We start from the raw sequence: 17494 nt of genomic DNA on the forward strand, positions 1-17494 counted from the left end.
GTTCAGCACATCGGCATCACGCTCCGGCGGCTCTGGAGGTCAAGCGAACAGCCGAGCTGATTTACAGTACAGTTTGGAGGTGAGAGAGAAAGTAACAGCTGAGCGAGGGTGAGAGGGTGAGCAGAAAACATGAAGAAAAGAAGCAGATGAAGGAGAGCAGGGACGCAAAACTTAAAATGAGGAGCTACAGGCTGTAACAGAGAATAATGGGGGGGGAGTCAAAGCTGGTATAGGTTGTTGACGAGCAGTAATTCATACTGTTGAAAGAGAAACCGTGGCTAAACAGATCTGTAAGGTGCACATTATCCATTAAAGAGTATGGGATCTGACTGGAAAACTCTGTAGAGAGAGAGCGAGAGAGAATGAGAAAAGAAGAGAGAATGACAGATTGCTATTGACATCAGGCATGGCTAATTGACCCTGGTCTGGGTGGCAGAAGTGCATTGTGGGTAAGTGGGGCGTGTGGCCTTGGGGAAGACAGGGAGAGAGAGAGAGAGGATCTAGGCTAATGAACACACTGCCAGGTGTGAGTGTGTGTTTGTGTGTGTGTGTGTGTGTCGCTGCATGTGAGTGGAACGAGCACATCTGCTGTTCCCACGGTAACAGGCAACATCCACCTCGGTCACGGTTCACAGTTCATTCATAAGGACTCAAGAGATTGAGGTGTGTGTCCGTCAGTGTGTGTAGGCGAGCAACACAAATACAGCAATGGAGAGGGGCAGTGACCCGGTGTGTGTAAACAACTGCAACAATGCCCCTCCACCGGGGACGTGGCTGTATATGTCAGGCAGACCCACACACATATATATATATATATATATATATATATATATATATATATATATATATATATATATATATATATATATATATATATATATATATATATATATATATATATCCACCTATTGTACACACAAATAAACACAAACCACATCCAAGCCCTATAACCTGCAGACTATCCCAGCTGGGACCTTCTGGCAGCATCACCATTAGCCGTAATACTTCCATATAGTACTACATTCTTTATTCATTTACATTATCACACTAACCGCAATTTACTGACACAGTTTACTGGCAAGCATAAGTGGCCTCTGCCTTTTCTAGGAGAGGCTTGGAATGAGTAATGTACTACCCTTGTGCAGAAAGTACCACAGATGTGTTGTTGCCAACGGTGAGACTCAGCTGACTGCATTCTATATATATATACTGTATATAAAGTAACAGTGACTGGACCTGGGCTCAGTCAGGAAGAAGTAAACTGCTGCGATCTACCGTGCTGCTTGCAAATAACTATGACCATCATTCAGATTCATGACCCCATTAACAAGAAGATCTTAGTCAAATATCACACACTTAAAAGATTATTGTAGGTTTTATGTCTAATCATTTCTCAAAGGAAAATGAATTGTGACCGCTGTGACCACGTTACTTGTGAGCCTGTTGCACCTAAACCAAAGTTCATTTTGACTAGCTTTGTTGCTCTATTAAAGTGTTTTAGAGAGGTGCTGATTCTGTATTGCGTTATAGTGACAGGCGTTTCTAGTATTTCGTATAACTCCCGTCTGTATAATGCAATACAGTTCAACAGCACCACAAACCTCCTCAAACTGATCATAAAGTTGAATGAACACTCACGAAGCTGTGCCTCAAGTTAAAACGGGACACGTTGTCCTGGGACGATACAGGAAATAAGACTATTCAGTAGAAAATGTAATGCCGACCTGATTTGTCAAGTTACCATTTTAGTGTGATCAGTGACTACTTTCAGAGAGACACACTCTGTGTCTGCTCGCTTGTTTGATCTTCTTTCCCTGCTGAGAAACACTAGCTGGAGAAGTCAGGAACATCAAACAAAGAGGAATACATGACGTCATCTTCCATCTTTTTTTCGGAGTCTCTTGTGCCAGCCTTCTACACTTCAAGCTGCTTCTCTGAGGTGTGCGTGTGTGCGTGTGTGTGTGTGTGTGTGTGTGTGTGTGTGTGTGTGTGTATGTGTGTGTGTGTGTGTGTGTGTGTGTGTGTGTGTGTGTGTGCAGGCACATGTGTAGCTGTGGCGGGCATGCAAAGAGAAAAATCTCCCACAGTCCTTTGCAGCGTGACTTCCAGCAGATAAGGAAGATAAAAAAACAACTTTGAAGTTTTATCCGCTTCTTAAGAGGGCAGAGGGGGAAGGAGGAGGAGGAGGAGGAGGAGGAGGAGGAGGAGGAGGAGGAGGAGGAGGAGGAGGAGGTGCAAAACAGGCAGGGACAATGCAGGTAAAAGCGATGAAGAGGGAGAGAAAGAAAAGATACAGGTGTGAAAGGTGAACAAGATGAAGCACTCCTATGAGCCGTAATCCTAATCTACATTCCGTCCCTTTGTTTACATCCCTGGATCGCTACGGTAGCAAGATTATCATCATATCAGGGAACGCACATGCCTCCGTTCTCATATGTTCATACATTTGAAAGAAACCGATGATACGACCCTTCCAGGAGCTACTGTACACTCACACACGCACGCTGACTCCATGACACAAACACGCACGGTGACATGAGAGCATGGTACCACATATGCTCTTTCAAAACATTGTTCGCACACATTGGTTTATACACAGACACGCCAATGCAGTAAAGGGAAAGCACACAGCTGCTCTTTGTACAGAGTGGCTGTCACAGTGGGTGAGCATATTAAAGCCCATACGGCCCAGGTCCCCAACCGTCGCTTTTTGTGTATGTGTGTGTGTGTGTGTGTGTGTGTGTATATCTGTGTGTCTCACTGTGACTGGTGAATATTTAAAGAGTGTGTGTTGAGCACTTTGCCTGAGGAGGAGCAGAGTGGATGTGTTCTGTCATCAGAAAGAAAAAGATTGGCTGCCTCCTTTTTTCTCTGCTCTCTCCTGCTCCCTCGCTGCATGGCGACAGCAGAGTCACGGCGAGAAAGCACGTGAATGTGCAAACAGCGGACCCACATTCACACACACACACACACACACACACCCACACAAACACAGGAAATGTTATGTTGCTGTGAAAGCCGAGGACACAAGTCGATGAGACGATGGGCTGAATGTGTCATGGTTCAAGTGTGTGTGTGTGTGTGTGTGTCGGTGATGCGTTTGTGTACTTCTGATCGAGATATGATTAGTTGCCATCTCAACTTGCGTCCTCGCGTCCATCACAGAGAAGAATGACTTCTCCCGCGTGAATGACGAGGAGCTGCGATTGATCAATTAGCCAATCGATAAGCCTGTCAGTCAATAAGTCGTTACGTCAGTCAGTCAGGGAGAGTTTTGGCCAATGGCTGGCGAGGGAAGGCCCCCGTTCCCGCCCGCCTGCCGTGGCAGGCGCTTCCTCAATTCGGAGAACTGTAATTCCCATAAGCCCCATCAAATATTCACAAGCATCAGAAAGAAAGAGAGAAGGGGGAGGCAGAACAGAAGCAGAAACATGATCAAAAAAAAAAAAGAAGAGCGTGAGTAAGGGAAGGAGAGAGGGCTGGAGAGATGAGAGCGGAAAAGAGACGTGGCAAAATTAAAGGAAGGAAATACCGATGAGGGCGATGGAGGGAGAGATGATGAGACAGAGAGAGGAGAGAGGGAGAAAGGGAGCTCAGGCAAGAAACAGAGAGAGATGACGGAGAGGGAGAGAGAACGTGTTTAATTATTCAGCATTACCCGTGTTCTCTATTTATGGCCCTTTTAGAGCAGCCAATAGAAGCTATATATACACATACTGTAGGGCACGGGCTGCTTCCTTAAGTACAGCTCACCAGGGAAGTTTCAGCCCCCAGAAAACAGGGGAAACGAGAAGAAAAACGTGATTACATATTGATAAGAGAAATGCGCTGAGGCCAGGGATGAAGTTGCGATGCGGATGATTAGGAGGAAAAACAAGGATACGCAACCGCCACGGAGACGTGCGATGAGAAAGGGAGACAGACGGAGAAGTCAAACTTAAATTATCTTCTCGCTTCGGCTACTCGTCTGTCACTGCTCTTCGGCCCCCCAAACTATTTTTTTGCTGACGGGGAAACTGTAACAAAAAAAGCAACTTCCTGGAAACAACTTTTCAAGGCATTTTATTAATTGAGATGAGCTGTTGGGTGTGCGTGAGAGGGGGAGGAGAGAGAAGTGGACAGAGAGGAGAGAGCACCGTGGAGCAGATCTGTATCATTTAACTATGGGGTAATGGAATTGTTGATAAACCTGTTATCTCTCACTCCCAGACACACAGGACTGCAGCAATGTGGCACATTACCGGCCCTCCGACACCAACATATAAAACACTGAGCTGGCCATTACGTCACATGCACACAAAAGGATGCATGCATGGGTACACACAAACCGACATATCTCTAGCTTCATTACTCATTTTTACAAGAGTATAAACTACTGCAGCGGAATGCAGTGGATTGGTTTTAGTGTCATATTTTTCCTGCAGGAAATAAGGTTTCTGATTTGAGAGATGGTAAAAAAACATAACATTACTGGTTACTTGTTTTGTGATGTTTTTATCTTCTATTTTCAAATCTAGAAAATGTCCGCTGCTCAGGAAATATATCTGTTTTTAGCTTTTACCCAAAGCGTTTCTTCACTTCATCCAACAGGCTTTTTAAAGTTTGAATAGGCCGAGGTAGCCTAAATTTGTCAATCTACAAAAATTAATAATTTAGTTTCAATCAAATGAATGCAGTTAGGATGATTACATTGATATGTACCATCAATCTGCATTCATTTCTGCAAAAATGAAACCAGGAACAAAATAAGAGATGGCTTGGTCAGAGGAGTTGTGCGGAGATTCTCAATTTTCTAAACTATGGTGTGAAAGAAAATATCAAGGCACTACTTGTTAAATTGCAGTGTATGATCACAGATACATCAGAGCAAAAGCTGGCCCCTGGCCACGGAGCCAATTGGGTCTATTTTTGGAATCAAAACGTGGAGTAAAATCATGTTTACCTGCCAGACTCTGATCTTTACATCGGAGCAAAAAGTCCACCTGTGTTCGCTCCGCAGCACACAGACAACAAGCATTCATTGATCCAGATGGGGGATACTATAGTCCAAAGCTCAATACTGTATGGTATTCCTAGGTGTTATTTTTCTGATATGACAAGTGTCTCAAAATGGTTCAGAGAGACGCGGAGCAATTCCAGTTCACTAATACACCGGTCTGAAGGTCAATTTATCATCTCAGTGACTCAGAGATTCACCTGCTCACAAGAAGATGATCCTTCTCAGACGGCTTGCCTCAACCGCATGAGGAATTTAAAATAGATGGCATTCTTACTCTAGTGACTCGGCCCCTTATCTGTATGGATGAATCCAATCTGTTCCAATTTACATACGAGTCTTCTTCTGCAGCACTGAATGGGCAAAATTCGAAACGAAGCACTGCAAAGCATTTTAGCATGTTTTCTGCCTTCATGTATGAAGATTTACATGACGAACTATTGTTTTTATTATTGATTAACTGATCAAAATTCCATCAAATAAATGTGTGGAATGTCTGAAAGTAGTTTTACAAAAAAAGCTCAAGGGAATATCTTGGTGATGTGTTTGTTTTGTCTGAACAACCTAGAAGCCAAATATATTTGGTTTCAAGACAAAAAAATAAACAGCAACCAAAAGGCTGGAACCAAGGAATGTTTTATTGTTTTATTGAGATGTTGTAGCATTTTTCCTTCTGCTTCATTTTCTGTCAATCATCTCAGCTCTACTATTTCCACCTTTGATGTGCAACACATCTTTAATGAGCTTTGTGGGCCGAAATTGTTTCGCAGAAACAGGTAATGTGCAAAACATAGTCAAACTTTGGCTCAAAAAGTTCTCAAAATCTATTGCACACATTCAAAAAGAATCAACAGCAGAATCAACTTCAGCGTAGACTCAGCTGAGCTTTATACACCGTTCGACACCCAATCACAAACCAGTGTGGATCAGCTGCATTGGCTGCAGACCCAGCAGGCCGGTGCTGTTGCCACAGGCACTCTGTGGCTCGGTAATGTATAGGAACAGACTGGCTGAATGTCAGCCAGTAAATGAGCCGTGACTTTTACCAAGACAGCAGAGTCAGCAATACATGGATACACATAACTCTCCTGTTCTCCATTCCTTTTGTGTTTTCTCCTCCCCTCTGTCCCCTACATACACACACATGTGAGGATGTCAGAATATTTCTAAAAGCGTGGAGTAGCATCTGGGACCTCTGCCTGACCAATCAGCTGTGAGAAACAGCTCCATCACCGCCTGACCTTGCCTCTCTGCTCCATTAGGCACGCTCTCACACAAACAAAATACACGCACTCAAAGGGGCCTTTACATGTCCACACTTTCACGTATTTGAACAAACACATGTTTATTCCAGCTAGGGGTGACTGAACAAAGTGTCACATGACGGTGGCATCTATCTGCCACATCCTGCCGAGATGAGGCAGGAAAAGGAAGCGAGGACCAGAGAGCGACGGGCCATCGTATAGAGGGAAGAGGAAGTTCGGACGGTGACATGGACCGGGAGATAATATTTAAATGAGAGTGGGAAGCAGCTGAGTCCAGCTGACAGCAAAACCTCAAACCACAGCTATGTCACAATGTCAGACCAGCTGAGCACAAGCACTTCCTGTGTCCCAGTGAAACACTTCCCCCTGAAATTCCTAATCGAAGACAGGAAGAATAATTAACCCTTCGCACAGGGATAGAAAGTCATGCTAATACAGCAGGAAAGGAGAGAGTAAGGGAATATAAAAGAGTAAGGGAAATTGTCCTAGAAGCACTTTAATGTGCCCTAGTTTCTTCTTCTCCTCTCTGCATTTAAGTCTCTTTTACATTCGCTCCATTTCTCTCGAGCTTGTGCTCTGCTTTCATCCCCTGGCTTCTATGTTTCCTTCAGTCCCAGTGCATGTTTCTATTCTTTATTCCATACAGGTAACTTGGAGAGAATGAACAAAAGCTGATAAGAAGGGGGGAGCGTGCTATCACAAAGGCAGTATATGTGTATCAAAGTCGGTTTACGTGGGTATCTTACCTTGTACACCTGCCCATAGGTGCCAGTTCCCACCAGCTCAACCAGCTCAAAGATGCCAGCAGGATCCTAGAATGCAAAAAGGAAACATAGTAGGATCATTGGGATGAATAAGACGCATTTACTCAGAATTTTTCAATGCAACAAGGTACAGTGTATGTTGAATCATATTCAGACAGTAATCATGGGGATGACAAATCCTGATGCGTCTATTTTCGTAGCCATTCTAGCTCTTGTCGGTGGGTCAGTCCATCACTTTGGTCCAGACTGATATATCTAAACAACTATTGGACATTTTGATCAGACATTCATGGTGCCCAGAGGATGAATCCCAATGATCCTCTGACTTCCCCTGTAGTGCCAGCAGGAGGTTGACGTTTTTGGTTTATAGTTGAAATGTCTTGATAATTACTGGGAGGATTGTCACCAAATTGTGGACAGGCATCCACTTCCCCCCTGAGGATGGACGGTTGTACGACTTTGGTGTTCACTTAACTTTTCAACTAGTGTCGTCATCGGGTTTGTCTTTAGACATCTCCATCAGCCTCAGCTGTACATTAGGGTTTTGTGCTAATTAGCAAATGCTGGCATGCTGACACGCTACACTTTGATAGTGAACATTGTAAACATTACCGGCTGAACATCGGCATGTTGTCATTGTTAGCACTTTAGCATGTTAGCATTTAGCCCAAAGTGCCACTGTGAAGTACGGGCTTACAAACCCACTAGCATGGCCGTACATCCTCTGTCCTGTCATACATACTGCTACAACATTGGTTGACTACTTTTTTTAACAATGGTGTGAGTTGGACATCAAACCCAAGCACTGATGCTCAACCAACTGAGCTCTCTGGGTGTTGATACATTGGTCTGAAATGGAGTGCAGGATTGTTTTAGGCTTGTGTCCAGAGGAGCTAATAATTTAAGACCACAGTCGCTAGGTTGCAAACACAGAACGCGACGCATCTCTGACAAGGAGCAACTTGAACAGAGCATAAAACTCACTGACCCCCCAACACACACACACACACACACCTCCCCCTTCCTCTGTGCTGCGTGTTGCTACGGCATTCCAACAATAGCTGGTATTCACCCTCTCCTTCCTTCTCTCTCTCTCTCTCTTTCATGCTCTCTCTGCTCCACCAGCTTCTGTTCTCCAACCAGCCGAAGTCCATCTATGTCTCTCTCACTCTTTTATCTACACATGCTTTCTTTCTCTCCTTCATTCCTGACCGTGTCCAGGACAAGTCCTTCTTTTCAACGCTCCTCTCGTCCCAGTAGAGTCCCAGAAACACTGAGGCCCTTTTACCAGCTTCGGTTAAGGCTCTTTTCTTACCGTGCATCCCTCTTGCTATTGAAACGTTTTGCAAAGTTTTGTAAAAGTAACATACATCTTTTCATGTTGCGTTAACCGTCTTCAACTTTGTACCTCGTTCTTTCTGCCAGAGGGGCCTGTGGAGATGTCAGAGCTAATGTTGGGCCCTCATTTTCAATAATTCAATAATTCCATCTTGAGAATGTCTATTATCAATAACAAGTGGGGCTCTAACTCTATAGATGAATAAACTGCTTATAATGTGGGTTACCTTGCACTTACAGCCAATTTGACTGGGTCAGCTAAAAATATACCAATATCCAAGGTCATTTCTGAGATTTTTCATCCTTACTTTTCCTTTTTTTGAAAATGGCTCTTCGGTAGCATCTAGGGACACGCATGAAAAATAAGACCTTCTACAGGGGGCAAAGCTAGAGGCTTATTTTGTTGCTGAGTCACAGAAATAAACTGCAGTATTGTGTCGATCCGCTCTGGGCCTCATGCAAAGCTTGAGAACAGACAATATTACACCATACACTCTTTTCACAGACAATTCCCCACTCAATAAAGCATCTTTTTATTTCCGTTCTGAAAAGCCACACATCCACTCTATTTCCATCCCTGTCTCTAACCTCGTCACTTCTCTCTCCTGCGTCTTTCATTCACGGCCTGTCCTCTTTTATTTTTAATCAGACTCTTTGTTACTTTCTCTCTTTCTCACCGTCTGCAATTCTCTTTCATGCCATGTCTGGGAATTTTCAGTTGAACTTTCAGCTCACTTTGCTGGCGTTACACGCAGAGCTCCGCGTGCTGCCGCAACACATAGAGAAGGAAATGATATGGACAATGAAGAAATGTGTCTGCGTGCGTATACTCTTTGTAAAGGTTTACTTTCTTCTGTCCTCTCTCAGTTTTCCCTCCCTCTCTTCCCCCAGTTTCTCTCCCTCTCTCTGTCTGTCTCTATGTGTTTGTTTCTGCGGGTCTCAGCAGACCTGTCAACCTGTCAATGCGTTCTGAAGACAGGGCCTTTTCTCGCTCTTTCCTTCCTTTTCCTGTTGTTTTTTCACCCTTATTTGTCTATTGTGTGCAGAAGACACACTCTCACACACACACACACACACACACTTTCTCCCCACATATAAACACGCACAAAGTCATTCTCTTACACTCTGTCTCGAGTACATCCTCCTGCTGTCTCGCTCTATCGCACTCTCATAATCACACACACACACACACAGACTCTCACACTCTATGCTAGAAGCGCACTCCTACACGAGGGCTAGTGTTCAAATGTTCTAACGAGTATGAGTGGGCTCAAAAGGAAGAGAGTGTGTGTCTAACTAAACGCGTGTGCATGTGCGAAGTAAAGAGAGCCAGAGAGAGACTGCAAACCGCTTTTCAACAGTGCAGACAGCAGCATTCTGCAAGCACTGCAACTGTTTGCCTCGCTATCATGCCTCCAGCTTATGCAGGTACATTTTTCCTCCCCTCACTTCCTTTTTCTCCCTCAAAGTGTTTGTGTGTGTGTGTGTGTGTGTGTGTGTGTGGGGCGGTTGTGTGAATTAACTCTCAGAGTAGCATTACAAAGTTCTGACAGCAACTCCCAAGAGACACCTAAGGATGCACTCTCTTTTTTTTTTTTTTACCTAACAGAAACATTCGCACTCATACTTCTGCAAACACTGGAAGACACATGATGATGTAAGCAATAGGCATGCATGTGGAGCCTCACCTCCATGCTCATCATACAGAGTAAGTGGCAGAGAAACTGAGCGTTTTTGCTGCTCCAGTTCATACATGTCCTTAGGCTCACTGATAAAAAAATAGCACGATATCCTTCATATTTTATAGGCCACTTGCAGAATGAGCTCCCAGCTTGCGTCAGGCTTTGTCAGTGCTTCTGCATGTGTGTGTACACGTGTGCACGTCCGTGTGTCAGAGGTTCCCTGTGACTGAGCCATTTTGGCCCCTTCCCCTTATTTCCTTTTGTGTTCCTTGTTGAGCGCTTGCCAGCGTCACATGACTGCCACATGACCTCACCGGTGGCCAATGAATCACAGTGCGTGCGTGTCCAAAGCCCCTTTCATACATGCACTGCATCCCTGAACTTATCTAGACATTACCCAGAGGAGCTGTGTGTGTGAGAACGCAAATGTTTGAATCACACGGACCGGACTTTAAATGGACTTTACCCTGCCAGCTCCTTGGTACAAAGTAGGACTGAGTAATAAATCAAATCCAATTCACAATGTGGCTTACGGAAACTTTAAAATCCAGGGGGCGCAACATTTGATAAAGGAAAAATGTGTGTCATAATACCATTTTAAATTCAATATTGTTGTGCTGCGGAGAGATGTCCTCGCCTACGCATCGTATTCTACTTACTTATAGGAAAACATCTGTTGATGAGGTTATAAATATGGATGTCGCAAAGCCGGAAGAAAACAAACATCTCAACATTTCCAGCAGAGAAAGCGTCTGACACGGACAATCTCCTGCTGTGTGCTACATGTGTGACAGAGAAACGCCAGACAATGTCCGGACCGTGTTGTCTGTCAGGAGTTTGTATGAGAAAACAGCTTAAGTGCTGAATAATAGCAACACATATAGCTTCTAAAACAACACAAAAGTGCTGAGAGGAGTAAGAATGAGGTTAGACCATTTGAGAAGTGACTTAAAAAACACGCGGACACACATCAGTTCTCCAAAATGTCAAGTTTTGAGAAGCGGTTAACCCTGATGACTTGGCAGTTTTTCTGACTTATCCACCAGTTGAAATGATTTCTTAGCAGACGTCTGAGAATATTCCAAACCTACAAAAAGGAGCATGACTTTTTTTTCAAAATTCCTATGAGAAGACTCTGAAAGAAAAGGTTTGCAAGGTATCAACAGCGGCGATATGTTTATCACGAGTGTGGCCCGACCTCAATCACCACTTACTTATCTAGAAGTCAGAAGAAGAGCAAAGTTATCACGCTAGCATTCAGTGCAACATTAAAAGCATGACCTTCACTTGTCACGGCTAATCTCCATTTCTTTACACACACCTGGTGCAACATCAGAGGAGACCTTTTCTATTGACATCCCTGTACATCCACAGATACACATGGTGTTGTGATCCTGATCATTTTGCCTCCTTAGCTCCTTTTTTACTTATTCCTTCGCCATCTCTTGTTCACATGTAATGGTTTTGTGCACGAGGACATGGAGATGGATGCAACACTGGCTCCACTCTTTTCTTTGAACAGGGCATATTGGTCCATTAGAAATAATGGGTTTTAGAGTGCAGGGCTGCAGTTCTGGTGAAAGCCACTTTACAACATGTGTGAGGACTTTTACAGACTGCATTCATTCTTTCATTCCTTAACCTAACCTTAATCCTCTCCACCGCATTCCTAACTTAACTCTTACTGAACCAAAAGCTGAAGCTAAAACTAGAGCAAACGCCTTATATTAAAATCAGGTGTAACCACATGCAAAAGGTGAAACTGGACACATAATGCATATCCTCACCACAGTGGACCACAACTGCTGAGAAGTTTTAAGTTAACATTTGTGGGTCAACAACGTCATCAGAGGTGTGACTCATCTCCTGATCAACACATACCACAATAGCTATAATGGTTTTCTGAGTAAAGCTCTTTCTCTAATCCTGCTATTATGTTGTGGGTAAATCTGACGCATTTGAGCTTTGAGCAGTCAGAGAAAGGTGAAATCAAACGACGTTTCCTCATTATCGCACACGATCGTGTGTGTGTGTGTGTGTGTGTGTGTGTGTGTGTGTGTGTGTGTGTGTGTGTGTGTGTGTGTGCGTGTGTGTGTGTAACAATGACTGGCCAAACCTCCTTAGTTGGAACACATATATTTCCCTCATGCCTTAATAAATAGACTTTTCATTTACATCAGAGTGCCTTGAATTACTTACTGATGGAGGAAATCCAGGATGATAATGCTAACTATCAATCTGCTGTCACTTGCCAAATTCTGAAGAGCACTTGAGATTATCCTCCACCACAGTGCAGAACATTCTCCCACTTTGTTCTGTTGTCTCTGGCTGACACACACCTGCTCAACAATGGGCGGATTCTCGTCTAAACCGCTTTGGCTGAATTTTTGTTTTTGTCAGCTCGTTTTGTAGGGCTGGGCTATAATACAATGATGATCTAGCGTACTAATAATAACAAGCACACACTAACTAACGAAAGTTCTACTTTTTCATTTATCAAGTATTTATTCACTATAATATACTATAGGCTATACAAAACCGTGGATTATATCATTACTTATTGGCCTACTGTCTTGTCAGCCATGTCGAATTTAATTTTTGGTAAAAAAAAAATACAAATGAGACTGAATGCAAAATGAAAGTGGCAGGATAATTGACAGTAGGCTGTGACCTGCAGATCAAAGGACGTTTTATTATCAGGAATATGACAATTATTTGCCTTGGGATGAGCTGTATATCTGATATGGTTTCTCTTATCAGTTTAAGACCGAACATTCCTATCTACATCCGTCACGCAGACACACACAAAGACACCCGGTAACAATTTCAACATGTGACATGTGGATTAGGAGGAAATACAATGGAAAATGGAAAGAGAAAGTATATGTCCGAGCATGTTTTGTAAGATAAAAACACCAACAGTGCCATAAGTAAATATTACACCTCCACTAAAGCAGGTATAAATGAGTGCAGAAGCAGTTAATCCCATCAATGAGGAGGTTGTATGCACACAGTGGCACAAACTAAAGACATGAACTAATCTCAAAACATACCGTTTTCGTTACAGAAAAAAAGAACAAAGCAATTTGTTCCATTTTAACGCATGCAGTAGGGCTACAGCTGGTAATCATTCTCATTACCAGTAATCTGTTGATTCTGTTCGTTGTGCATTGCTGCAGCTATAAAGCAGAAAGCACTGAACTGTCCTCACGGTGGAGTCAAACATTTCTATTTGTACTTTTATACTTCTGCACACTGCGATGCCAGACACGCGGGATTGCTGCAGAGTGTGTGATTTGTGCTAGAAAGACTTACAATTCAACCTGCACTAATCAACAGTTTTATATTAACAATGGCCGGTATTGGTACATGTAATGTGACGAGTAATGTGAAAGGGATTGTTCTTTCAGCTCATTTCGTTTTTGGCTTAATAATCCACAACCTCTCCATTTAGCTTTATTGTCACTGCAGTCTCGTCAACATGTTTTCCAGCATTTAGCCCATTTTCAGCATCCGCAAAACAGACAAAGGTAGCGACTTGCTGGTGAACATAGCAGAGCATTTAGCAGCTAAGAAGTCAGCTATTTCCTTCAGACATTAGTGGACGGGAAAGCAGAGCTAGAAGAGAGTGAATATACATCCCTCAGGTGGCTTAAAAACAACTGCTCTGTGTCTGCTCAATATGTATTTAGGTAAGTGTTTGCTAACTAATGTCTTGATGCAGTAAATGCCCAACTACGTGAGACTCCAAAATGGGGAAAAAGTATATGGGAAAACTCATAATTATTGTTTTAAAAAGGTGCATGGTCCTTCTCCGGATCATGCAGGCCTATTGCGTGTATAAAGTGTGTGTATCTGTGCACTGGGCAGCAGCCAGGTGAGTGCAGTTAGTGTCTATAGAAAGTGAATTACAGAGAAGTGAGGTGGATTGAATTAGAGACCCTAAGAGGATGATAGGAATCATGCTGGGACCGGGTCTGCCTCTTGTAAAACCACTTACATTTAACAACATGGCTCACCACTGCTTGCTTTTACAAGGAGATGCTGTAATTCCCAGTACGTCTCGCCCAGACATGTACAGTACATTAACAGGAGTTAAGTCTTAATCACAGATTTACAGCCCGCTGAAGACGACACACGCCGCACGGTTTGTTCTGCGATGCTAATGAACCCATCCGCTGTCTTTGCCAACTTGTCACCCCCCCCCCCCCCCCCCCCCCCATCATTCATCTTTTCCTCTCCAGTTTTTTACCTCTGTCATTTCAATCCATCCGTCTTGCCTTCCTGCCCTGCACCGTGCGAGTCAGACACAACGGAGGGATTCAGCTCCTGCCACGGACTTGTTTGCGTGCACGTGATTCCTTCAAGCACCTCAACTGAAGTGTACGTGTAAATACTTTGTGTGCTATTGTATTAGAGGAGAGGAAAGGGAAGGCGGCATGAGTTAGGGAGCGTGGTCTTGTGCAAACTCGTGTTTTGATGCGTCTGTAAATGTCTTCAACCATGATGAAACTTTATGCATTAGAATTCAAAGTGATAGCCTATACAGCTTTGGTTTTATTTGTGGCGTTTTTGCTTTTACTTCCATGAAATCATTTGTAAATCAGACAGGGTGAAAGCTACTCCAAAGACTTTTTATTTAACCTTCATCGACTTTATCTGCTCACAAACTGTGCTTCCACAAAGTACAAACCACTGGTGTTCTTTTTTCTGGAAACATAAACTACATCACTTCCTGTCCACAAGAGAACATTCCCGGGAAAACCTGCCCTCGACCTAAAAGGAGACAGCAAATCTTTCCTGGATTTGGCATTGACTGAATAACTAATGACCTAAAACAGCTGGTGAGAGCAGATATCATAAAGGACACTGACATAAAAATGTGATCGACTACTGATTACATTTGGCAAATTCTTTGCAGACTTTTGTGCATACAGAGCCAACTTACATAAAAGAGCTTGTATAAGTGTAGCAGAGAATTAAAGACTTGATGCTTCATCAGTGACTTGGTGGAGAGGGAGAGGAGAGGAGAGGAGGGGGGGGGAGAAATAGGTCAACTAGAAGCAGGCTGGCAGAGTGGAAAGGAGGGTGGGAGGGAGAGGGGCATTTCTCAGCGACAGACTGCTATACAGTATATAGACTATTCATGAATAAGCTCTGTGTAAGCCTTGGGCACTGCTGTGGCCCCGTTACTATGGCGTCCATGGTGAAGGGCCGAGGAATGTGGCCTTACTGGGCAACGGGGATGGAGAGGGAGGGAGGGAGGAGATCTGGAGAGGGGTCTTTGCTTTTGGACTACTTTAGTCACTGGTCACATCTCCACCTTTTAGCCAGAGCACAGCCTGTCTCCTTCTTCTCCCTCTCTCTCTCTCTCTCTCTCTCTGTGTCTCTCATTGTCCCTCTAAGTCTCTCTAAGCTTAATTTATCCTCACACGTCCCGTTTCTCTCTCTGAATCCATCGCTCCGGCTCTCTCCCTCTGCGTATTTTTCTCTGTCTTCCTCTGACCCGTGTCACTCTCCCTTCATCCCTCAGCCGCTCTCTCTTTCATCTCATATCTCACACCTGAGTCCCTGCACAGCACATTTGTGTATTGCCAGTGCGTGTGCGTGTGTGAGTGTTTATACTTCCTGCTGGTTTACCATCTGTTGCTCTAGTCATCTGACTGGATGAACCGTGCTCCTGACGCCTCTGACCCGTGTGTGTGTGTGTGTGTGTGCGCGTGCACGCACGTGTGCACTTCGCTTTACATAAAAACCACTGCCTGTGTAAAAGCCACAGCGTTTTCCAACCTCTTCTGGCCTCGTGGCTGTCATTGTGAGTCGCACACCGGAGAGGGGACATGTCTATGTCGGACTCTAACTGTGGCCTTTTCCCACTCGAGTGAAACATGCGGCGTCCATACAGGTGCCGGGGGTTGATGTGCGACACCGGCAAATGTCGCAGGGCGCCGATGAGGCACAAGAAAAAGAGAGCGAGAGGGACAGACAAAGAGAATAAAGGGAAAAGTGCAGAGACAGCAAACATAAAAAAGCCACTTCTCTCTCCACTTCCCACTCAGTTATGTCTCTCTCTTTGTTTCAGTGTGTGTGTGTGTGTGTGCAATGGTCAGTATGCCCAAGAGCAGCTGAGTGCAAGAGCAAGCTCTGCCCCCTGAACCCCCACCACTACCCCCCACGCCCCACCCCGTCCATACACACGAAAACACAATCCCCCATCACCGCCACCAATGCCGGTATTATAATTCCCCCCCCTCGTCAGAGCCAGCTGACCTACTTCCTGTCTAGCCAGTCCAGTGGTAGACTGTACACTCATCTGAGACAGTGTGTGTGTGTGTGTGTGTGTGTGTATGTGTGTGTGTGCGCGCATGTTGGCAAGGGGAGGGGAGGGGTGTTTCACGACAAGTCCAAATACAGATATATGATGGAAAGATGGAAAAATGTGAAGGAAGGGAACAAGAGTGGAACGATACAGATGACGATACAGAGAGAGACGGCGGTAGAGAATGATGGAGAGACCAGGAGTGTGTGCTGTAAATAAACCCTGTCCAGACATGTTGAGGGACTAATCTTGGCTTCTTTAAAACTTCCGTGGAAACCCAGATGACCTGTTAAGAGTGATCTGGGTTTCATTTCGCAACAAGCAAATGCCAAGAACATGAGGATACGTGTTTGCGAAGGAGCGAAAACAAAAGAGACACTTCTCTGGAATATCCATGGTGTAATCTATATAACCCGGCCTAATCTTTAACCCGTTAGCATCAGGATTGAAGATTTGACTTGCCCAGGTTAGAAAAACAATCTATTCTGTTTTGGAACAGAACAGAATAGATTGTTTTCTCTTTACTGAAGCTATGTGGTGTTTACACTGCGGGGAATATTCAAACTGAAGACGGCGGCGCAATTTCATCAAATGGAAACATCTTTTGGACTTTTTTTGGACCACATAGCCTGTCTGCCTTAGTGAAACGAGTGACCAGCAGGTCAAAAAGGGTTTTAGAGGTTAAAAAGTGTCTCACTCTTTGAATAAATCACAATTCTAACAATCCATACGTTTCTTTGAGCTGTTGCAAAAACAAATACAGAAAAGAAGTGTGGAATGATCACTGTTGATTAGAGTGTCACACCACCTTCAAACACATGACCAACGTATGCACCAATGCACAAACACCTCCCTCCTCTTCCTCATTCCTCTGCATGTCTCATTCTCCCTCTCCTCCTCCTCTTCCTCTTATTCTTCCATGTTCTCCTTTCCGTCCAGTCCATGCGCTCTGCACACTGGCACAAACATGCCGATGCTGCAGGTGTAAACCTCAAAAGTAGCATTTAGTGTCGACATTTTGTGAACCTTCCCTGGCAGATGGGAGGGGAGGTTGCGTTCAGTCAGTCACTTCAGCAAGATGCTGGAAAAACAGGCGATGAAATTGACCGAAAAAGGGAAGAGCAGCATGC

At 44.2% G+C, this 17494-nt stretch overlaps 1 protein-coding gene across 2 annotated transcripts in view; it reads right to left on the bottom strand.

Annotated features, from left to right (window-relative positions):
* The window catches only part of tnika (TRAF2 and NCK interacting kinase a), a 57795-nt gene that overhangs the window by 38838 nt on the left and 1463 nt on the right, over positions 1-17494 (bottom strand). For both annotated transcript variants that reach the window (XM_079174563.1, XM_079174562.1), the window contains exon 2: positions 7008-7073. In XM_079174563.1, the coding sequence (XP_079030689.1) occupies positions 7008-7073 (66 nt within the window). The remainder of the gene's footprint in view (positions 1-7007; positions 7074-17494) is intronic.

Source organism: Pholis gunnellus (assembly GCF_910591455.1).
Source record: "Pholis gunnellus genome assembly, chromosome: 15".
NCBI lineage: Eukaryota > Metazoa > Chordata > Actinopteri > Perciformes > Pholidae > Pholis > Pholis gunnellus.